Here is a 24,114-nt window from a genome sequence, read left to right as displayed (position 1 = left end):
ACAAAGAAGGGACTCAAGAATAGGAAGTAAATGAAGAAATATTCTTTTCTTTCATAAGAATGAGAAATAGAAAATAAGCTGTCCAGTAATTTGTAGAAGAGTCATTGGGAAGAGAGCAGATGTAGCTCAGTGGCTGCGCACCTCCTTCCCAAGTGTGAGGTCCTGGGTTCAATCTCTAGTACCTTCTTCAAAAAAAGTCATTGGGAGGATCTTTTAAAATAGACTGTTCTTGTAAACAAGATCTTACTTTATTTCCATGAAGTGAGTATGAATAGATTCATGACAGTTCAATGCAGGAAAGTATTATAGAATGTCCAATTTCAGTCACATTTTTGGGGTTTGGGGTAATTCTCCATCTCGTTGCACAAGGTACCCTTGACAGAGTTCCTGACAGTTTCTGGCATGCGGTAGCAACAATAATGGATGTCTCTGTCCATTATGGAACCACACCTCCTCCCGCTCACTTTTAGGAAATCTGACTTTCATTAGCTTTTGTTATCTCTACCTCCAAAACACAAAACTCACCATCTCCTGTCATTCTGGTGCAAGCCAACTTAATTTACCTCTCCTCTGGACCTGGATCAGAAAAAAAAAACCTGTTAATTTAATTCTGGGACAAGGGATCCCAGAACTCAAAACCCTACTTCTTAGTGGTGGTGCTGGTGGCAGAGAAGTTGAGAGGGAATCTCTTTTACTCCACTGACCATAAAATATTTCCTCAGATTACCCAATCCAAATGCCTTTTGGCTTTGGTATAAAAAAGCTGAATTTTACTTATATGCTGTATTAGTCAGCCAAAGGGGTGCTGATGCAAAATACCAGAAATTGGTTGGTTTTTATAAAGGGATTTATTTGGGGTAGGAGCTTACAGATACCAGGCCATAAAGCATAAGTTACTTTCCTCGCCAAAGTCTACTTTCACATGTTGGAGCAAGATGGCTGCCGATGTCTGCAAGGAAGGATTCAGGCTTCCTGGGTTCCTCTGGGTTCAGCTCCTCTATTTTCTCCACAAGGTCAGCTGTAGACTAGGAGGCTCTCTAGACTTTGCCTCTCTCCACATGGTCAGCTGTAGACTATTAGGCGAATGGCTTTGTCTCTCTCCCTGGAGCTCCAGCTTAAGACTTCAGCATCAAACTCCAACATTAAGAACCTGCAGCTCTGTCCTTTGCCATGCCTTTTATCTGTGAGTGTCCACTAATCAACTGGAGGGACTCAATGCCTTAGTGACGTGGCCCAATTCAAGCCCTAATCATAAGTCAATCAGGCCCAGGTACAGATCAGATTACAAACAATCTAATATCTCTTTTTGGAATTCATAACTATATCAAACTGCTATACGTGCCTAAAAGGCTATTCTATATATTTTGAGTTTGGCTATAGTGATGTCCTTGATATTTTCTACCACCACAATATTAACTATAGAAATGTACTATATTTCACAGATCCACCTGTCTTGGGGTAGATGTAAATTGGCTGTCTAGGATTAAGTTTTGTGCTGTCTGTTCTTTGTGCCAGAAACTCCAAAGCATCCTGAGAATACCTGTGGTTTTGTGTCAAGGGCACCAAAGCATAGTCAATAGCAATTCAAAAAATGTCATCTCATTTTCAGTTATACTGTCATTTCACAGAAAAATAGTACAGCTAAATTCATTCTAACACTAAACTCTGTTTAAAGATAAATGGATTCTTAGTTTTGAAGTTTTGCTTTTCCTGACATATGCATTGAATAATAACAAAGATTCAAAAATGAATAGTTCAGAAACTTCTTTCTGCTAATTTTCTCCACCCGCTGGAAACTAGGTGAGGCAGCAACATAGAGTAGATAGAACAAAGTCAAGGATTAGAATGAAGGAAACTAGAGAAGCAGGTGATTTATGAGGTCCTACGTGAAGGAGTTTTATAAAAAGAAAATTGTGGCAACAAGTCAAGGATAAAGCTATGTATGCTATAGCTTCATGGTCAGGTGTTCATAATCGTTAAGATAAGAAATACATTAACTTCACAATTTATCAATTGTAGTTGCATCCCTTTTACGTGTCCTGGCCTCTTTTCATCTCTCCTAATCCATTAATTGGTACCAGCAACAGCCTATGAAGCCAAACTCACCTTTTCCAATCATTCCCTATGCAAAACAGAGATAGACTTTCTTTCCTGATTCCAGCTGGTGCTTATCTCCAGGAATTCAACCCCAGACCCTCGAGTTTCTCACCTTTGCTCAGAGCACACCCTTCCCCCTCAGTCTCCCTCTCCTCCTGCAGACCCTGAGCAGTCGAGGGAGCTGGAGAGGAAGTGTGTGGTTGCTTTTTGCCTGGGATGTGAGGCGAGGTGAGGGCGATTCTGAGGAAGTATTTTAGTCTTTGGGAGATTAAAGTAAATGCTACTTCTGATGAAGAAAAACAATTTTGCCCTTCTGTTTATTTTTCCCTTTAGTTTTCTCTTTTTGTGTTGTAGTCTTTCATTTCTGGTTTGTTTTCTTACCTCCCTTATTTATTCACCCACATACCTATTTTCTTTTGTTCCCCATTTTTTTTCCCTCCTCTCCTGAACAGACCACCATGGTAATAGATTTACTGTGTATCATGTATCTTTTTTTTTAGGGGGTGCCTGGGATTGAATCCGGGATCTCATACATGCAAGGCAGGTGCTCAATCACTGAGCTAAACCTGCTCTGCTCATGGTTCTTTTAATCTGCTTTTTTCCCCAGAGGGTTTGTGGGTTTCTTGTTCTGTAAATTTCCTGTTTATATACTTTGCCCTATTTTTATTAGGGTTGCTGTCTTCTTCTGGTTGATTTGAGCTCTTAATTGAGTCAAATTTTGTGTGTATTAGCAGAAGAAAGAAAGATAAGATTTAATTTCTCTCCCTTATGCTTTCCCACTCAAGCCTGTATAACTTTACCATTCATTAATCACATGAAAATAACCTTTAAATATCTGTTAAAAGTTGTAAAGACATTAGAGTGAACTTTAATTATTAAGAAATTATTATTTCCTTTTCCTTTTTTTTTTTTTTTTGGCTACCATCATCCCATCATTTTATAGGCAACATGACAATAAAAATGTGAATGGAGCTATTAAGATTTTCTTCTTTAAGATGACACCTCCAATTATCAGAAGATAAAGGGGAAATAAAATTGGCATATAATCCCACCTCTGTCATAATGAACAGCCAATCGAAGGCTCCACTATAATGGAAATATAATTTTCAAGCATCCTCTTGAAAATTAGATAGGTTTTGCTCAACCTCATCTTTTGAGCCTAACCTCTCAATATATTCCTTCTACAATCTATCCTGTAGACTTAGGAATAATTGAGAAAATACAACAAAATGTGAAAATAGCCCTGGACTGAGACCATAGCATTAATTAAAGTTGCATGATCATGGAAAAATAATCACTCAAATTCTCTGAGCCTCAGTTCAGTCCTGATTAGTGAAAAAATAGATTAGGCTGTATGATGGTTATAGTTTCTTAGTCAAAAAGAAAAGAAAAAAGAATAACAGAAACAAAAATCAAAAAAGCTCATGAAACTCTTCAAACTATTTCTGAGCTTAAAAGTGGGTTACCAGCACATGAATTTTGCAAGGTAACATTGAAAGCAGTCATAAGGAAATACCCAAAAGAAACAGAAAATTCTTTGTAGAACTTAGAATATGTATAATGGCTAATGAATATATTTTAACATGTGTTATCTTATTAATTCTTCGGAACAGAAATTCTTAACTCCCTGAAGATATTCGTGAACTTCATATAAAATGGTAGTGACCTTTCAGACTATATTAGACTTTCCCAAAATGTGTTTTGTGGCATGTTAATACGTTTTACTTGAAGGATTTTGCTCAATAACTAGTTGTTTCCAATTGTGAACCAGGCATTGCTTAGGATGCAAGGATATTTTGGTAAGTGAGATAAGCAAGCTTGACACCATCATAGAGTTTGTATTCTGGTATGGAAAATCAGAATTTTTAAAAGTTCACATTGTGATGAGTGTTTTGAAGGAAATAAAGTAAGAGATATAATGAGAAGTAACAGGGTGTTATGGGTTGGATAGCGTCCCCCCAAAATATGTGGAAGTCCTTCTCCCCAGTACCTAAGAATGTGACTTTATTTGGAAATAGGGTCATTACTGATGAAATTAGGCAAAGTAAAATGATGCTCTCCTTTGCTTGTAAGGACTTCAGGTATCTTTATAAGAGGAAATTTGGATACAGAGCAGAAGAGAGACAGAGGGGAAAATGCGTGGGACCCCGGAGACAGATAGACGGGAGAAGGCCCCAGATTGCTAGCAAGCCACTGCCAGATGCCAGGAGAACGGTATGGACCTTGCTGGAGGCTTGGTGTTGCCAATATCTTGATTTCAGACTTCCAGCATCCAGGACCATGAGGCAACAAATTTCTCTGGTTTTCAGCCAGCCAGTTTGTGGTGTGTTGTTGTTGACAGCAGTCAGAAACCGAGATGCTGGGGAAAGCTATCTTTGAGAGGGGTTTCAGAAAGATGTTATTCGAGCTGAGACTTGAAGGATGAGGAGAAACTAATGATGAGAAAGCTGAATGAGACAACTTTCAGGCAGAAGGAGCGTCAAGTACCAAGGCCTTTATAAGGGAGGGCTTCGTGTGGAAAAGGCAGAAGGGCAGGTCTAGTGGACAAAAGAGAGGGCAGCAAGAAGAGGGGTGGTTGGTAAAGTTGGAGAGTGAGGGCAGCAGGTCTTGTAGGCATGATATGAGGACTGGACTTCAGAAGCACTCCACCCACTGATATGCTTTACAAATGAGCAGGAGACATGATTTAGGTTTTCAAAAGCTCTTACTAGATGATTTGCAGGAATGGCTGTAAGAGGCAAATAGTGGAAGCAGAGAGACTAATTGGGAGGATACTGCAGTATCCCATGAGAAAGGACAGTGTCGTGGACTGGAGTGAAAGCCAGTGTGATGGAGGGAAGTGTACCGATATTCTTTTGGAGGTCAAACTCAGAGGACTTGCACATGGGTTAGTGATGACTGATGAGCAGGAAATGGAGGAACCCAGGATGTTTCCCAGATGAAACGCAAACTTTTTATGTTCTTGTGGCAGAAATTCTCAGAGCCTTTAATATGTTAATATGAATTGAGACTGTCCAAAAGAGGAATAAAGCATTTTAAAAATTTGTTTGTACCTGGAATCTCACTTTTATTTTTTTAACCACAGGGCATTCTTTGAGCCTGCGATTTTAGATTACATATGAGACTCTTGATGCTTTTGTAACTAAAATATTTAGTAGAAATGATATCTCTTTAAATGAAACAGCATGTCTTAATTTCCTGGATGTTAAAACAAATACCATACAGTGGGTTGACTTCAACAATGGGAATTTATTTACTCACAATTTTGAGGCTGGGAGAAGCTCAGACTTAAGGTGCCAGCAAGGCCGTGCTTTCTCCCTGGAGACTGTGACATTCTGGGGCTGACTGCTGATAATCCTTGGGGTTTCTTTTTTTTTTTTTAATTTAATTTAATTTTTAAAAATTTTAAAAAGGTTAATAGATAACACAAAACATTACATTAAAAACATAAGAAGTTCCCAAATACCCCACTCCCCACCTCCCACCCCCCATCATTTTTTATTGTATTTTTTTGAAGATACATAGATCACAAAAAATGCCACACTAAAAAAATAAAAGAGGTCCCCATATACCCCCACCCCCCCACCCCACTCCTCCCACATCAACAACCCCCTTCATCCTTATGACACATTCATTGCACCTGGTGAATACATGCTGGAGCATTGCTGCACCATATGGATGACAGCCTAACTTGTAGTTTACACTCTCCCCCAGCACACCCAGTGGGCTATGGCAAGACATACAAGGTCCATCATCTGTCCCTGCAATATTATTTAGGACAACTCCAAATCTTTTCTTTTGCTTGGTGACATCCTCTCCATTCTCTCCAGGGTTCTTGCTTCCACTGGGGATTCTCTTTCCATGTCCAAATTCCTTTGCTTATAAGGACTTCAGTCGTATTGGATGAAGGCCCACCCACATTCAGTCTGGGCACATCTCAACTAAGAACAGCTTCAGAGGTCCTACTGAAAATGGGTTCACATCCACAAGACCAGGAGTTGGGACCTGAACATGCCTTTTGTGGGGAACAAAACTCAATCCCCAATGCAGCCAGAGAATTTACTTCCTCCCTTTAATTTATTCATCTATTTAACCATCCATCTTCATATTCAACAAATATCTACTAAACACTCACTACGTTCCAGACTCTATTGTGGTAGAAATACATGTATAAAAAACTATTTTTTGAAAACTAATTAAGAGGAATTGGAAGATGGAAAGGAAAAAGAGAGGCAGAGTTATTAACAGGTCAGAGGGACATAGGAAGAAATTTCCAACAATCTAAGAAAAGTTCTTGGGACTGCAGTCCCCTTGGAAGGAGAAAGCTGAGGCATCTGTGTAGAAGGGGTAGTGCAGCCAGGAGAGATTGTTCCACAAGGACCTTGGGCTCTGACATGAGGTCATCACGGTGGAACAAATGCAATAAGACCATGGATGTTGGCGCATGGGTTAGAAGTACATCCCTGATCGAGCTAAGTCAGTTAACACAGGTTAATTCAAATCTCCATAGTCAAATTTCCTGTGAATAGATATGAGCTGGGAGTCAATGGTAATTCCCAGCAAAGGCACTGAGTGGTACAATATAGCTGTAAAGAACAGAGGGCAGCCACTATCACATCTGCTTCTATTGCTTGAGGTCTTGTGGTTAGAGATTATAGGACTCCATAAGGGTTTCTTATAATTTTGAACAGCCTGGTTTGAACATATGATTACCAGTGCTAGACATGGCTTATTTAATTCCTAAGAGACACTACACCCTTCTTGAATTTTAGGCATTGGTTCCATTGTATTAATAATTTGGAAAAAGAGCCCTGCTTTCCCTTAATTTTTTTTTTTTCCTAAATAAATCCACTAAGAACTTGGGCTGTTGGATAGAAGAACTACTTATCCTAGAATGAGTTATGAAAAGAAGTACCGAAGTGAATGTGGGAAATACACATTAAGATACAGTGGAATACAGTTCAGTTGTCCCTGTTAAAAAAAAGTATAATGTTTATGGAATTTCCCTCTTTCTTTAAAAATAATTCCTTGTGATATTTCACAGCTACTGTGTTTGCAAACTGCAAAGTTGAGATCAGCGTACTGGGTTGCCCAGGTAAGTGATATTTCCAGGTTCGATAAGAGAGCATTGTTAAATAACAATAAATTAACGTAGGCTTTCTCATGCCGTGATTGTCTGTGGACCGAGGTTTGCATTTATATGCTATTAGTGGTCACAGATCACATTCCTAGGGAATGAAAAAATAAATCTGTCCAATTAGCAAAGCCTATGCATACCGTCTAATCTTATTTGGTAAGTCTGGCGTATGAACATGGTGTTTGCAAAGTAAGGACACATCATATATTCTAAATAAGAATCAAAAGTCACTAGGGGGAAGCGGCTGTTTTTGAAGCAAATGGGCTCCCGTTAACCATATGGAGGACCCCAATTCGATCCCGGGGACCTCCTGGTAAAAAAAGAAAAAAAGCATCCCACACCTGCACAGTGTGTAGAAGTGCAGGCCCCTATGTGGCAAAGCAATGCAACAAAAAGATGATGATGCAACCAGATAGAAAAAAAAAAAGTTACTAGGGGAGAAAAGAATAGTATGATAAGCATTATATTTATGAAACACAATTAATTCAGGAAAGCTGTTGCATTTATAACCTAGGAGAGGTTGTTCTTTTCAGGGGAATTAAAATGGACTAAAATATACAGAAAAGTCATCTGAAATCCTTCTAAACACATGTTTTATGTAGTGCTACAACATTGTATTTATTTAAAGACACTTTAAATGAGAGTGGAGGGCTTAATTGCATTCAGGAATGTTGCTCTTAGAAATCTTCCCTTAGCTTTGGGAAATACTGTCTGTGCAGTGCCGTAGTCCAGCTCAGGGGTTGCTGCCGGGAGGCCGGGGCCTGTTGGGCCGGCAGCAGGCGGCTCAAGGTTTGGCGGGGACGCACGGTGAGAAAGAAGGCACCGCGGAGACGAGGTCTATGCGCAGGTCTGCTTTATTAAGGAAGTACACTTGGTTTTATAGTGCTGGGTAGGGGAGGGGTTGGAGCTAGGGCGGGCTAGCTACGGGGTGATAGTGGATAGGTGGGTAGGGGCGGGTGGCTATGAGGTAAGCAGTGACTAAGGATGGAGGTAGATTCTATGTTGGCAATGTGGGCGGGACTGGCGGGAAGAACAGCAACGGCTGGAGGGGGACGATAACAATGGCTGGGAGGAGGGGTGAAGGGAGGCAGCAGCATAAGCTGCTGCTGAGAAGGGCTATAGTACAAGGAGGTTACTAAGAACTGGCAGGCCGGGGAATTAAGGTGGGGAACAGTGGAGCTTTAGCCAACCTGTGAAATATATTTAGTGACTCTCAGATGCTCATCTTACTAAAATAAAAGCTCTGAGGGTTGCCAGAAACCACAGTCAGGGGAACGAACGTGTATCTGGGTCTTCCACCTGCCTCTTCAGATCCACTTTCCAGCCTTCGCCACCCTACCATTGACCTTGAGAGGCTGATGTGTATGGACTATGACGTCATGCCCTCTGGTTTCTGACTGGGCTAGCCAATGGAGAATTCTGACAGGAGAATAGAGGAGAGGAGCATTTTGCCCTTTGCTTTTTCCCTAAGGGAACTCCTCAGGTGGCAAAGGTCTCTCCACAGAAGGTATAGCCCTTCTTAAAGTGACTCCTTATACTAATTCCTCCTTCTAGACTTGCATGGCCACTCCCTCTCTGTGCCTAAAGCTGTGACTGCTCTCTTGTTACTTCAGTGTCTTGTGTTTCCACAGTTTGTAGATAATCCCTTCATTATACCTTTTTTTTGAGTTATCCAATTTGCATTTGCCATCTGTTCCCTGTTGTGTTCCTGACCAATTAAATTTGGAAGAAAAATCCTGTCCCTGGAACTTCCTTAAGGAATCTATGTCCACTTGACATATAAGAAGACATCAAGAGTGAATTGTCAGGGAAATATAGAGTGCATAATATAGAATTATATTATTATTTGCCAGGCACCATGAAAGATTAGAGGCATCTGTTCGTTAGAATTCCTGGAAAGTGGGGGGCTTGATTGGATTGAGGATTGTTGCTCTCAGAAATCTTCCCCTATCTTTGGGAAATATTGCTTGTGCAGCTCTGACCAACCTGTGAAATTGAAGGAATAATGTCTATTTTCTCAGACATTTATTCATTCACCAACTATTTATGTCAACCACCATGCTAGGTGATACAGGTTTACAGATGGAAAAGTGTTTTCACAATTTCTTCTCTCATTTTAGTTTTACAACAAACCTCCCCCATTTAATAGATGAAACAACTGAGCATCAGAGAAGTCATATATCTTAACCTTGCCTAAAATCACAAAACTAGTAATTGTTAGAGTCTTCAATTTATGATTTGCCCTTAGGTATTTTGACTAAAAATTTCATAGATTTTCACTATGAAAATATGAGTTTTAAAATATTCATATTTTATATGAATGAAAAATCTTTTAGTCTAATAAAAGAAAAAGGACAAATATATACAACTAATACTCAAAATAGGGTGGACCTGTAGCAAGAAGAATTGGAGATAAAATGTATTCACCATTAGGAAATGTAGAGAACACTTTTGGGGAAGGGATTAGAATAGGCTTACTGGAACAGGTAGGGAAAGTCCAGTTTAGTCAATGTAGATACATGGAAAGTGGGGTATTCAGATCATGCAGGACCTTGGCATGCTAAGCTAGGGGATGTGAAATGTATCCCCTACCCAATAGGTGCCTTTGAAAGTGTTTGATCAAGATGGTGAATAGTATCAGTGAGTAACCAATTGAAGTTTATGAGAATTAAATTTGACAGTATTTCATAAAATAGGCTGAAGTTAAAAAAAAAAAAGACAGGGAGACTAGTTAAAACATGTGATAAGTGAGAAGTAAAAAGATTAAAAATAAAGTACTGGCAAAGGGAATGAGTAAGGAAAATACTTAGAAATAAAAGGAGAGTGGATTTTAGGAAATGGGGAAAATAGTTAATGATGCATGAAGATTTGACCTGGAGTTAATGGCAAGTTGGTACTTGCAAGAGCAGAAAAGGAAAAAGTCATAGTTATTTGCTTTAGGGTGGCAGGCCAGAAAAGATTAGGAGCTTAGTCCTGGAAGTGTTGATCTTGATGCTGTATTTATGGGACTAGTATGTAGTTGGCAATGTGTAAGTGAAGCTCAAAAGTCAAGTTGAGTGGATGTTTTATTTCCACTTATAGAGTCTGGGTGAACTGAGTGGGTGGGAAGGAGTGTGTTCCAAGGGACAGCAGTGCCATAGAGCATATTCTTAGAGGTCAGGTCAAACTGAGAAATGTGTTTATACAAAACTATTCTAGAAAAGGGTAGTCAAAGCTGTATCTTAGGATAGACAGCATGGAGAAGGTGAAGAGTCAAGAATGAAAAAAGGTAACAGATGGATGAAGAACCTGAATGACTCAAGAGTTTACTGTCAAGCCCAAAGGAGGAAGAACTGGAAAAGAACAGACACTTCTTTGGAGACTATTTGAAAGGAGAAGAAAATAGATAAATACATTTTAGGTACATAGGAAGGAAACTATAGGAACTTTTTAAAAAAAGCATGTGTCAAGACAACCAGCAAGATGGCAGCTGAGTAAGGAGCTCCTAAAGTCAGCTCCTGTTACGGGGCAGTTAGTAAACACCCAGAGCTCTCTGGAGCTAGCTGAAGCACCTGTTAGGGGGCTCCAGGAGACGAGAAGAGCATCCTACAACATCCTTGAAGGAATGGAAGGAGGAGACTGCCCATCTGCGGAGAAGATTCATAAGTAGAGTGCTCCATGCCATGGAGACTGGGGTCCATTCTTCACTGGAGGCACAGCCACCTTGGGAGCTGTTCTGCAGCTGGAATTGAAAACTCCACTTCCCAAAAATGGGTGAGGAAGAGACAACTGGGCACCAACTTCAGTTACTGATGAGTAAATTTAGCAGGCTAAAGTATAATCCTAAGAACAGCTAAAGTTTGGGCCTGTCCAAGTCAGAATGAGGCTGGTAGCTGCCTTCTTAACTCCACGCCTGGCATGAGGGGAAGCAGGGCAGACTGAAAATCACAGGGCTGGTGGGGACTGGCTTCTCTTCATCCAGGTCAGACTGCAGCTCTAGCCTAGGCCCCAGTGCCGCCTCCAGCAGGGAGGAAGCTGGGGGGACCTGCGCCAATCTCTCTGGAATATTACTGGCCAAGCCACAGAGGCCAATGATTATCCTACTTTGGCAGCACAAGCTGCCCCGGATCTGTTCTGTGACTGAAATCGGAAGCTCCATTTCCCAAAAATGGGAGGAGGAGATGGTTGGCCACTGATTTCAGCTACTGATAGGTAGGCTCAGCTGGCTAAGGTATAGCCCTAGGAACAGCTAGGGTGTGAATCTGTCCAAGTTGGGAAGAGGCCGGTAGCTGTCATTTTGGCTCCACCCCCAGCCTGAGGGGAAGCCCGGCTGACCAAAAAGCACGTGATGGTAGGAACCAGTTTCTTTCACCCAGATCGGCCTGCAGTCCTAGACTAGGTTTCAGCCCCACCTCTGGCTGGGAGGAGGCTGGTGGGTCCTGTAACAGTCTATCCAGGTAACTGTAGGTAACTTTGGCTGGCATAGACTGAAAATCAGAGGTCTACTAGGGCAACTGTGGTCATCTTGGACCTGCACTGCATAGATTGCTGCCCACACCTGCAGCTCCATCCCGCCCCAGGCAGGGGAGAAAGGGGTGTGAAGCCTTATCAGTCTCCCTGGGCAACTACAGTCTAGGCCTGTATGACTTGAATTATTCCACACAGCTGTGACTTTGTCCCTACCCCTTCTTGGGAGAAGTTTCATCGTTCCCTGGGGCAATGAGGGCAGCTTGAGCCTCCACAGCTTATAGCACCAACTACATCCTTGGCACCTACTGCACAACCAGCAAGGGAGAAAGGCCTAAATAACTAGAAGAACATTCCATGCTCACGGATTGGAAGACTAAATATCATTAAGGTGTCAATTCTACTTAAATTGATGTACAGATTCAATGCAATCCTGATAAAAATTCCACCAGCATTTTTTAAAAAATTGAAAACACAATTATCAAATTTCTTTGGAAGGGTTAGGTGTCCTGAATAACCAGAAATTTCTTAGAAAGTAAAAATGAACCCTCATCTCCAGACTTTAAATCATATTACCTGGCTACAGTGGTAAAAACAGCATGGTACTCACTTAAAGATAGACCTATAGAACAATGGAACCAAGCTGATGGTTCAGAAACAGACCCTCACATGTATGGTCAAGTGATTTTTGACTAGCCTGTCAAACCCACACAGCATAGGCAGAACAGTCCATTAAACAAATGGTGCTGAGAGAACTGGATATCCCTAGCCAAAATAAGGAAGGAGGATCCCAATCTCACACCTTATCCAAAAATTAAGTCAAAATGTATCAAAAACCTAAAAATAAAAGCAAGAACCATAAAGCTTCTAGAAGAAATTATAGGAAAATATCTTCAAGACCTGGTGGTAGGTGGTGGATTCTTAAAGGAGATAAGAGGAGGACTGAGATGGACTACTGATGTTTAATGTATATAGAAGTTTTAATTAGTTTTACTGTAAAGGTATAGAAATATATAGCGAGGATGGTAACAAATAGTAGCAGCTGGTTTATAAATGGGGATGTGTGGCTGAAAATGGTAGTCTAGGTATGTAAACGCCAATTGACAGAATGCTAGAGAATAATCTAGGAACTGAATATCACAGTAAACCAAGAGGTGGATGAGAATTGTGGTTGATGGCACAGATGTGAGAGAGTGTCATGTTTTAGCTAGCATAAATGTACGTAACTATTGCAGGGTGGTGGGAATGTGGAGAAGCTTGGGAAAAATACAACTGGAGTGACCTTTGGACTGTGGTTAGCAGTAATGATACAATATTCTTGCATCTATGCCAAATATATACTGTGTTGATAATGGAGCAGTATGGAAAATGTGTGCTAAACATACATTATGGGATGTGGTAACAATTAGATATTATCTTATCTGTAACAAATGTTCCACCACAGTGTGGTGTGTTGATAGAGAGGTGTTATTTGGGAATTCTGTACATGTGCATGATTATTTTATAGGTTTGCAATATTGTTTCAAAATTTGTAACAAAGTTCTCATAACAATGCAAGGTATTGGTGGAGGGTTGATGTATGGGACCCCTGTGTGATGTTATGCATGTTTGTTTTGTAAGTTCACAAGTTTTACTGTACACTTATTGTTCATGTATGTTCATATATAAATGATAGAAAGATAATAATAGGGTGGGTTGGGGGAAAATACTTTGGTCAGTAGTAATATTTTGACAATGCTCTTTAATTATTAGTTAAAAATGTTTAACAACAGTGCAAGGTATTGGTGGTAGGATGTGTTATGAGAGTCCTGTATGATGTTATATATGTTTGTTTTTTAAGTTCACTACTATATACTTATTGTTTATGTATGTTTATGTATGAGTGATATACTTCAATAAATTTCTTAAAAAGCATGTATCTTCTTAATGAAGAGGCAGCCATTTACTAAGTGAAATAAGTGGAGCTTAAATACAGTGGAAAAATCTGGGGAACATCATGGAGAAGGGAATAGGAGTTTATAGAGAAGAATAAACTGCTTATTAGGTGTGAGAGACCAATGACTAAAGTGGAGGTGAGAAAGCTGTCACTGGAATTTAGGAGGAAGTAGACTGGGTAGCCATCCTGCAAAAATAGTAGCAAATCTTAGGAGGCTGCTGGAATTCTACAGGTAAAAGGGTCAGAATCCAAGAGGTGTATCATGGATGAGAAGATTGATGAGAGGGTGATATAAATCAATAACAGGCTAAAAATTGCAAGTGACAGTGACCTAAAGAACTTTTCATATCAATTCTCTAATTAAAATTTAATTAACTTTGGGAGGGGTCTCCATAAATTTGGCGTCTAAAGAGGCCAAGAAGAGCTCTATTTGATTATTACAAATTTGAGTGATATATAGAAAGAAATAGTCAGGTCTTTTACACTGTGATGAACGTTCAGAAAAAGATGGAAGCTATGAAACCTGCTTTAACGTCCAGGCAAGCCAGAGTATGGCATGCCAGAACAGCAGGGACTCGCTGTGCTATAGGGGAGGGTTGGAGGACATGCATCTCCTACAGGGCCTCTGCTTGAGTAGAACGGTCATTCAGATAGTCCTCTGGACCAGCCCCCAAGGGATATGGTGGAAAATCTTTGATAGAGGATAATGTAAAATTAAAAGAACCATATGACTCTTGAAGATGATTTTCTTAAACTTGGAGAAATCCCTATTTGGAGGAGGAAAAGAACAGGTTTTTCATTAGGGCAGGAGATTGTCAATGGCTACTTCAGAGTGGAATCGACCACCTTGAAAAGGGCGTGGGGGTCATGCCACCGCATCAGCACTGACTACGTAATTCCTAAGGGGCAGCAGGTAGGATGAGTTACAAAATCAGTGATGTTAAATCCACAATACCTCATATCTGCGCTACCCTTATTCCTTCTTTCCTTCCTTCATTTATTGAGTAACTGCTGCATGACAGGCAGTGTGTTCAAGGTACTGGGAATAGATGAGGTCCCCCTTCTGATGGAGCATCCATCCCAGCTGGGAGTGGGCGTGTGTGTGGGGGAACACCAGACTATTCAAACAAGCTGATCTTTCTGACATATCACACTGCCTTCTCAGGATCTGAAGCATTTTAAGTGAATGTGTGTATATGTCCGAGGTGTGTGTGTGTGTACGTGTGGCTAGGGTGTGGGTCTAAGTGTAGGCATGTGTGTCTATGTATATATGATGATAAGGGTACAGGGAGGGGTTAATACCTGGATTTTCTTGGATATGACAGTCCTCATGTAAAGAAAATAACTACCAAATAATATTGCAGTAAGCGTGGTTTTGGTCTAGTATGGCATAAATTAATAAAAAATTTTTTTTGTATTGTTTTGAGAATTTTTGTTTGTTTGTTGCCTGTCAAAGAAAGCATTTAGCATTTGATATTGGTAAGATTACTGTGGTGAGATAGATATTCTCTTATGCTTCCGATGGGAGTATAGATTTTTTTTTACGTCTTTCTGGAAAGCAATTTGGCAATATGTATTAAGGGCCTTAATCTCTTCATATCCTTTCAGTATGCAATTTTAAGTAATCTATCTTAAGAGAAAAAATCCAAAATGTGGGTAAAGTTTTATGCACAAAGGTTCTCATTGTAAAATAATTAATAACAGAAATAAAATGCTACAAATTTAAATTATATATGAATAGCAAAATGGTTGTCATATTATACATCTATAATATGACTATCACATAAATAATTAAAATGACACATTCAAGAAGTTTTTAATGACATGGGAAAATGTTTATGATATGTGAGGTTATATGAAAAGAACAGGAAATGAATTTTTATATGCTGTATGTTCTTAATATTTAAAACAATTCCATAAAATTCGATGGAAAGAAATAAGCCAAAATGGTTCACACTTTAAACATTTCCCACAGTTTGCATATGTGATTTTTGTATTGAGAAATATCAATAAATATTATTATTAAATGCCTGAAACTAAATGTTTCTGTAATTGTTCCATAAATCGTTAAGTCCTCCTCTGGAATAATCTGGAAAATCAACACACATCCAACCAAATTGCTATATTTTAGTGAAATTGGAGCAATTTTCTCTGCTGGTTTTCTTTAGAAATTTTTTTCTTACCTTTTTTTTACATTACAGGCAAATACCTGTCCTCAGTCTGTGCCTAGTGAATCCAATGAAGTAGAAGGAATGGCCATTGGGCATTGGTTTTGTGGGGAAATTTTAAAATTAAGTAACTAGGGGGCAAAGAAGTGTTTAAGATTAGGCCTATTTTCTCAAAATCTACAAAACCTACCAAAATGGGATCTAAAGGTAGGTCCCTAAATTTTGTACTTTTTAAGAAACACCCCTTCTATTTCTCCTATGATTCTCCTATGAGAGGCTTCAGGTCTAGAAGTTCTTACACACTGTATCTGCTCCAATATTCATTAAGTAAAATTAGATCTTTTCTCTATCATATGGATTCAACATACAGAATACTTTTCTTCCCAGATAAATTAGAATTGGGGGTGAGGGCTATCAGCTGCTCTATTGCAATCTTTTTAGAGAGATTTAAATTTGGAAAGAGCAGACACGAATGGTCATTACCACTGCTGGGAATAGTGGTAGGGTGGCTATCTCGGTGGTTTGTCTTAGCTAGATGAAAACAGCTCTCCAGTTCCATTTCCTTTGGGGTATGGGGGTTAGCCTAAATCTCCACTTCCAAAGAAAGTCACAACTCTTAATCGAAGATATCATGGAGAGCTGTAATATCTTAGCGGTTAAGATGCTAGATCGGACACACCTGTCACTGATGTGCTTGGATGAGTTAAATGTCTTGAAATTCTAGGTTCTTACATGAAATGTGGGTAATGCCAGTACATTCCTACTAATGAGAAATTATATGCAAGCATTTAGCACAGGACTTGGCATGAAGCAGGCCCTTGCAAGTAAGTGCTTATTAGGATAACTTCTCAAGGACTAGGCTAGATAAGCTTAGGAGTCAGACTTTTCCAGCTAACTTTTGAAAGACCATGTTAGTTAACAGACAAGCCCAGGAGTTTGGAGCAATTCCAAAATGTTAGTGGAGAGTAGGGGCAAGAAGTGGCAGTGGAGCCAAGTTTATTAATAGTCCTTCAACTTATTTTAGATAGCTGCTGGTTTCATGGAATATCTAAACACATACACACACACATACACCCACACAAAACACACAGCCTTTAAGTTTGGTCATCACCGTAATATTTCTGAGGTGCCACATTCTATAAAGCTACCTTAGACCCTATTAAATGTCTCAGCCTTTATCGTGGTCATTATTATGGAGCACATTTGCTCTACCCTTTTCTGCCTTATGGGTAAATATTCTCTGATAAAATTTCTTGTTACACTTTTCCCCATTTAAACTTGCATTTGCAATACCATAGGCATATTTAGAAAATAAATAGCCATTCCCCAAAACACAGCTTAGTAAGGTTAAGGCATTACTAGGAGCAATCCTTTATATTATCCAGTTGCACAACACACTTCTTGAATAGATGACATATCCTAATTTAGGATACATCACCAGATTCAAGTCAGAGAGAATTCTCTGCCAGTCGATGAGAGTGCGGGTCACTGGAAGATCCCTTCGCAGAATTTTCCTCAGGGCTTCATTGGATAACTCCTGCAGTTCTTCTAAGACTGCAGCTTGAAATTTGTTCTCTTGCTCTTCCACAAGTCTGGCAAAATTTAAAGCCAGCTGAGCTTGGTTAACCACTTCCAAGCTTTCTTTCAGGTCCTTGGAGATTTCAACATGAAGGTTGACACACCTGAAATAGTGAGCTTGCACAAAAATTCTTCCTGTTACTTGGGTCAGAAATGGATTGACTTGGAAAATCCATTTAGACTTCCAAAGGCCGTTCCAGCAATCTCCTGATTCATAGCTGTGATCTTCAATGCAGGCTATCAAGAACTCCTTATTTTTCACAGTTTTTCTTAGCACATTGCAATTTCCTGTTGGAAAGTGATCATTCACGTACAGTTTTAAGGCGCACAGTACAACGGTTCTCAGGTATTCTGCCTCCGTCCGAATGATGCCATGACTTTGGATGTCTCTTAGCTGATTTTGAAGCAGGTCAAATTTGAAAGAAAGTTTGCTGTGATAGTCAAAAAATCTGAAGTCACCCATTACATTGTGGTGAGTCAGGAGTACTGGGTTCCCATCAATGCGGAGCGGTACAGAATATTTTTGGCAGTGTTGATGGCCTGCACACTCACCTTGATGGTGCATAAGCTTTTCATCGCGGATAAGCAGACAGAGATCATCAAAGGCATTTACAAATTCCCCTGGAGGAGCTTGTATGAGCAGTCTGCGAATTACTTTTTCTTTGTCCTTCCTGTTCAGAACGATAAGTGACATGTTTGGTTGCAGCAGAAGCAAAGCTTCTGAAATAGAGAGTGTTGAAAGGAAAGAGAAAACATTCCAAGAGACACCTTTCCCATCCAGGTGTTATACATTCAAGCTTAAAATTACTATGCCTGGCCATCAAAACAGGTTGTCTGGCAAGCTGTGAGTCTTCTGATGAAGTCATAAAGAAGCTTTCTCTGTGAAGTCTGGATCTTTTGATGATATCACAATGGGTGTTCAGACCGAAAGAAAAAAAAAAATGACAGTCACCTGACAGCATGATACCCCGCCAACCAGCTAAACATGCTTTGAAGATTTTAAGAGCTTAGCTTCCTGGACAGTCTTCTTCAAAAAATGGTGTGTCTGTGTGGCGTGTTGTATGTTGTCAGGGGGTGCGAGGAGCCGTCTAGAGTTTCCAGAGCATGTTGGGCAGCATTTTGTACCTTCAGGGACCATGAAGGAGTGGATGGTAGTCAGCCCTCAGATGAGTTGCCCCAAACCTACCAGAAGTACATCATGATGAAAGGTTTGAGGGATTTAAGCAAAAAAAGTAAAAGTAAAATGAGATGCAATGGCCAGACAGCAGGGAATTCTGCATCTATAAACATTTTGGGTTTGGAGATGGTCAGGACATGAGCACAGGGCCAGGAAGAACGAAGGGTGAGGCAGTGTGGGTCTAGATCCTGAGCGCTCCTGTGGGCTTGAAGTGTGAGCTGGCCGGCAAGGGCAAAGGCAACGACCCATGTACATTCTCTGCTTCCTCCCTAGAAAAGTAGTGGCAGTGGCAACAACTGAGGAGCATCAAGGGGGCAGAGCTAATTCTCCTGCAAACTGTGACAACACCTAACTGGGAGAGACTTCTCAGGAGACACGGCTCAACAGGTCACGAAAATATGGAGAACAGATATCCACCCAGAAGTCCCTTCTGCTCCTCTTTCCTCTTCATTCTGATTTTTATCTCTTTCCTTGATTCTCTTCTCATTCTTTTTAAAGAGTCCTGAACCTAAATCCCTCTCATCTAACTGTAAACGCCTTCCTCCCACATCTGTCTTGAGCTCTCCTGAGTTCTCCTAGCCTCCTGTATCTTTTTCTGACGAGAACATAAGCTTTGCCATATTAAGTCATAGCTGTTAAATTTAAGGGCTTCTCACGAGTTCATACAATCTGATACTGGATGGATTTTTGAACAAAATTTAGTCTATACCTTTCATGATTTCATAGATTGTCAGATTATTTCATCTCAACCTTAGTTCTTCAAATTGAAGTGCCCTAATTTTTTGTAGTTTGTCTGTAGTAGGTAACCTTGGTTATTTTTAGCTTTTTCCTTCATTCCAAGTATACACTCACTATGGAATTGTTAACCCTTTCTGGTGGTGCTGAAAATGTTGCTTTTATGGGATGTGTTTAGCTGGAACAGTACATTTGACTAATGTAGTAAGAATAATTATATCAGTAATGGTTACTATTTATTGCACACTTACTGGTTATTGAAAATGTAGCAGAAACTGTGTTCAGTAATGTATTAGGGTCTCATTTAATGCCTCTCCTTCCTTAAGATTAGGTATTAATATACCCACTTTGAAGCTAAGAGAGGTCAGATGACATAGGGGGATTTTTAAAATGTTTTAATGTATTTCCTGACTACTATTTCTCAAATTTTTATTCTTATTCTTTTTCTCTCATTTTTATTGTGCTTTGCCCTTTCATACATTTACTACACAATATTAACCACTTAATTTTGCTTGTTTAAAATATTACTCATCATAGAATTATCTTGTCATTTGCTTTAATTTATGCATGAGCCTTAAAAATAAAATGAGTACATTAAACTGAAGAGAGATAAATGTTTCTTTAAGCATTTTAAGTACTTATTCACTTTCTGTGAGAGTTTCCTTAACTTCTTTTTTGTGCTTCATACATGGTTTTTATCGAAGATTCAGGATGATTTTAGAGGTGGAAAAATTAATCTAGAAAAAACTGTGAAATTACTTGAAAAATTAGATATCCGGTGCCAGGTGGCTCATGTGAAATATATTTTTAAGGTGAGATGATATCCATCTTCCCACTCCCATCCTAGAAAAGACTGAATTCAATATAAATCAATGTCAGTATCAACTTAGACTTTGCATGATTTCTGTAGAAAATATATATGAAAATTAGTTTTATATGAATTAAAGAATTTAATTATGCTAAATATATTTATAGGCAAGATAGGGAGAATTTAGCTAGGAGGTAAAAATAGTTGATAAAATTTAATAAATCCCACCAGTTTATCAGTTTAGAGCTATCTGCTCATATCAGATCTAGGATTTATTGTATAATTATATTAAAATAACATAGATGATCAAATGGTAGATGGATTAGATGTTGGTGATTTATAAAAGGAATGGATAATCTTGAAAAAAGTGATGTTTTAATTATCCCAAAGAAGAAAATTACACCAAACAATCTTTTTGTTTGTGGAAGAACTAGTAGAGGGGAGTTTTGGTTTAGTGCAGTCACTAGAGGTCAAGGTCATGAATAAAATGAGAAAAAATAGCCAAGCATGTTATCTGAGTTTTGATTAGGAAGATGGCAAATTTCTTGGGGGAATCAAGCAAGAATGCTAGACTAGCCATTCCGGATAACCAGGAAAAGAGAAATCTTAAATATGATTTTGTTCTTTGAAGAGTGAGTACTCAGATTACTAGGTTAATGACATGCTTTCACAAACTGGAAAGGGTCTGAGATTTTCCCCTCCTTGCAAGCTGACAAATTAGCCTGCCACACCTTCATGGTTGCTGGCAGAAGCGAGGGTCCTGGGCCTGAGACCCAGCACAGTTTATCACCCGTGGAAACAGCAGTTAGCAGAGATAACTGCTGGTGGTACCAGTTCCCCAACCCCCGTTCCCAAAGGGAGCTGTGAAGTGGGCCACGGGACACCTGCACACTGGGTGGGTTGCCATACAACAGAGGAACTTCCAGCTTCAAGACGTCAGGTCTTGGAGGTTGGGCAGTAGGCCTGACTGATCTTTGTCCTGGGGAGAGCCATTATTTATTACAGGGGACAGTCAACCAACCTGCTAGTTGTGCTGGAGGAGACAGGATCCCTTCCTAGGCTTTTCCCTCAATAAACATCCTTGCAAGAAGAAAGGAAGTGGAGGTTTCTGCTCAGAAGCCCTGCAGAAACAGAGATGGGTGGAAAATTGTCTCCCGATAACTTCTCTTAATAAGATTTAGCCTCTAACTCTCTAAACCACGAAGAGGAGATTGAAACAAACCAAATCAAAGCAAAAAAAACCCCACACCAGTTCTACTTCTCAGGAGCCTGTAGTAAAAGATTAGAGTTTCGGAGTTGTTTCTGGCATCCAAGATGTGTGTGCTGTCCTATGCTATGAGGATTTTAATCAATTCATATCTAACATCACCTTAGAAGAACACAAGGTTTTGCGAAAGAACTTTGCTTGTAGGATTTCTTCTTCTGGTGGTATTCAGGAAGAAACAGCTATGTGCTTCCTGATGTAAGAAAATTCACAATCGACACAATAATGGGGTAGAAATATATCGAAATCTGTATCAAATATGAAAAGTAAATATTATTTGGTGATTGTCAGGTTGCTTGAATTATCCTCAAGGCAGAGAAAGCTATTTGAAATGCAATTGAGTAATATTCACACACGATTGAAGAGCATTATGTAGAATGCTTAAGTTATAACAAGCACAGATACGGTTAATTAATTGGAGTTTGGGATTATTTGGACATGGCAGGCCTGAAGTTCTACCTTGTTTAGTAAAGCCTTTTGGAAGGGCTGTGAAAACAATGTTAATTATAAAAATTAAAGGGACAGAGGTTACTTAGCATACATCTGAAGCCTCTTTAAAATGACCGCAAGTGCTTTAGAAGCATAATTTACATATAAACAAGGCTGATGATTGTGAAAAACCATTGCTGTCTATTAAAATCATTCCCTTAGGCTCTCTGATAGTACTTTTTTGCCCTAGGCTTAATTGCTGTATGTGCATTAAATTTTTGATTAAATAGAATGCTAAGGGAAGGTATATTGGCTAACTGAATTTTCTGGGTAGCTGAAGAGTAAGCATCTTAAATATCCAGTGCTTTTACTTGAATTTCTCTTGTTAATCTTTCTGTACTTCATCAGTACACCATAGTGTCTGAGTAAATAAAGTGAACTGTATTGAATCTTAATTTGGTTACCTAAAACATCTGGTGTCTCAAGAGTTGTGTTACTGGCAAAATCAATGGTATAAAGATTCTTGACTTTGTTAGATCCTACCTGTGCAGTGCTGGGCAAGTCAAAATTCTCTCTCAGCATATTTCTTAATCTGCAAAATGGGAATACTAATACAGTTATCTCACGGGTTGTTCTAAGTGTTAGGTAAGACATTTTGTCTGAAAGTACCTAGATACTAGGCAAGGCAAAAAGTGGGCCCTTAGTAAATATTAGTTGAAATTGGCTCAATCATGGTTTTTAAAAGACATAAAGAACATTGCACTATATTTATTGATTTCCTGAGAAGCTGGCTTATCAACAAATCCTTGGCATGAATTTGTTTTCTTACAAGGTGACTTTTTCTTATAAAATTTGATTAAAAAACATAGAATTTTATGACCTTGGCAATATGCACTAGACTTCATTTTATAAAATTAATTATTGATTCATGGCTTGAGCAGCAATTCCCTATGTTGTGTTATCCCTTTACTAAACAATCTTTATTACTTTTATCATTGTCTTTCATTTTTAGCATTTAAAATGTTCTATTAGAACTACTAAGTGTCATTTCTGTACATATAGATCATCTTAGATTATACTTTTGCTTGTTGGTTGAGTAGGAAATAGATTCCTTCATCTTTTCAAGAATTTGTTTTATCAGGCTTATGTTAAGTCTTCGTTCACAACCATTGTTAAATCAATAGTATGTGCAAAGTACTCTGTTAGGAGCTGTGGGTTGTAAAAAATGAATAAGTGTGATCTCTTATAAGAAGAGCCGGGAACCTGCAAATTACTAGATTATAATAAATCTCATGGGTAATAATAGCCTGGAAACTGAGGAGACAGACTCTAACTTGGGCTTTTAAAGGAGATGTCACGGTAGAGATGACATTCTTGCTGAGCCTTGAAGAATGAGAAGTGATATATGAACAGTAAAATGCAAGGAGTGTTTGGGGAGTGAAAGATAATCAGACATGCTTAGGCTATTGGATGCATCAAGGGGATTGGTAAGAAATTGCTGCAAATGCCAGTTTTGGGCAGATGATGGAATTTGGATTTCCTTTTGTAGGCAATGTGTAGCCATTGTAGTTTTTTGAGGAGGGAAATACCAATGTATTTTGAGATAAGGAATCTGGCAGTAGTGTAGGTTGGATTGGAAACAAGAAGGAAGAATGGGTTTGAAGTTAAAAGTACAGGCAGGTAACCTGGGATCAATTCAACCACTCATATTTTTCTATAATCACACAATTATTCTGTTTGGTTCCACTTTAAAGTTTATGGTTTCATACTTCAGTTGGGCCTCTAAAATCTAAACATTTTTAATATTATCTAAAAAATAAATAATGCCATATCCTCTTCTAAGTGCTACATTCTCTTTTCTTTTGACAAATAAATACCTGATAGAATCCTTTATATTTCTTCCTTCACCCCTTCATTGACCCACGTAAATAAGGTTTGTACCTTGACACCTATCTTGAAAGCTTCTTTATATCTACGATGTTTAGTTCACTGGTTAGCCTCTTGTGCATTTTGCTTATCCCTCTTTTCTTAAAATTCTCCCTGTTCTGACTTCCATGACATCACTCTCCTACTTCTCTTTTTTGAAATTTCTGACCATGCCTCTTCCATTTGTCTTGTGACCATTCCTTTAGCCTGATTCTTAAATTTCCTTCTCATTTTTTCCCTCCACTTTAAAAACTTCCTGGTCAGTCCTATTGACTTTCAATGGCTTCAGCTACCCTCGAAATGAGAACAAGTCCCAAATTTTTTGTTCTGAACAATAAAGCCATATAAATGTGAGAATTTGTCCATCATCTGTCATATTTTAGGCACTGTTAGGTTTTTGCACACATTATCTT

General features: G+C 39.1%; 2 protein-coding genes across 5 annotated transcripts in view; one reads left to right on the top strand and one right to left on the bottom strand.

Annotated features, from left to right (window-relative positions):
• Window positions 1–17,126: 17,126 nt before the first annotated feature.
• CAPZA3 (capping actin protein of muscle Z-line subunit alpha 3) lies at window positions 17,127–18,157 on the bottom strand. Its single transcript, XM_004473223.2, has one exon. It carries the CDS (start codon window positions 18,054–18,056, stop codon window positions 17,157–17,159), a length of 900 nt encoding a protein of 299 aa, XP_004473280.1. The 5' UTR covers window positions 18,057–18,157; the 3' UTR covers window positions 17,127–17,156.
• Window positions 18,158–20,012: 1,855 nt separating this feature from the next.
• PLCZ1 (phospholipase C zeta 1) overlaps window positions 20,013–24,114 on the top strand; it is a 71,370-nt gene continuing 67,268 nt past the window's right edge. For all 4 annotated transcript variants that reach the window (XR_009182094.1, XM_058282851.2, XM_058282852.1 and 1 more), the window contains exon 1: window positions 20,013–20,086. The gene's annotated coding sequence lies outside the window, so the exon portion shown is untranslated. The remainder of the gene's footprint in view (window positions 20,087–24,114) is intronic.

The sequence above is a fragment of the Dasypus novemcinctus genome, chromosome 20 (genome assembly GCF_030445035.2).
Source record: "Dasypus novemcinctus isolate mDasNov1 chromosome 20, mDasNov1.1.hap2, whole genome shotgun sequence".
Taxonomy (NCBI): Eukaryota; Metazoa; Chordata; class Mammalia; order Cingulata; family Dasypodidae; genus Dasypus; species Dasypus novemcinctus.
This window is presented reverse-complemented; position numbering and strand designations above follow the sequence as displayed.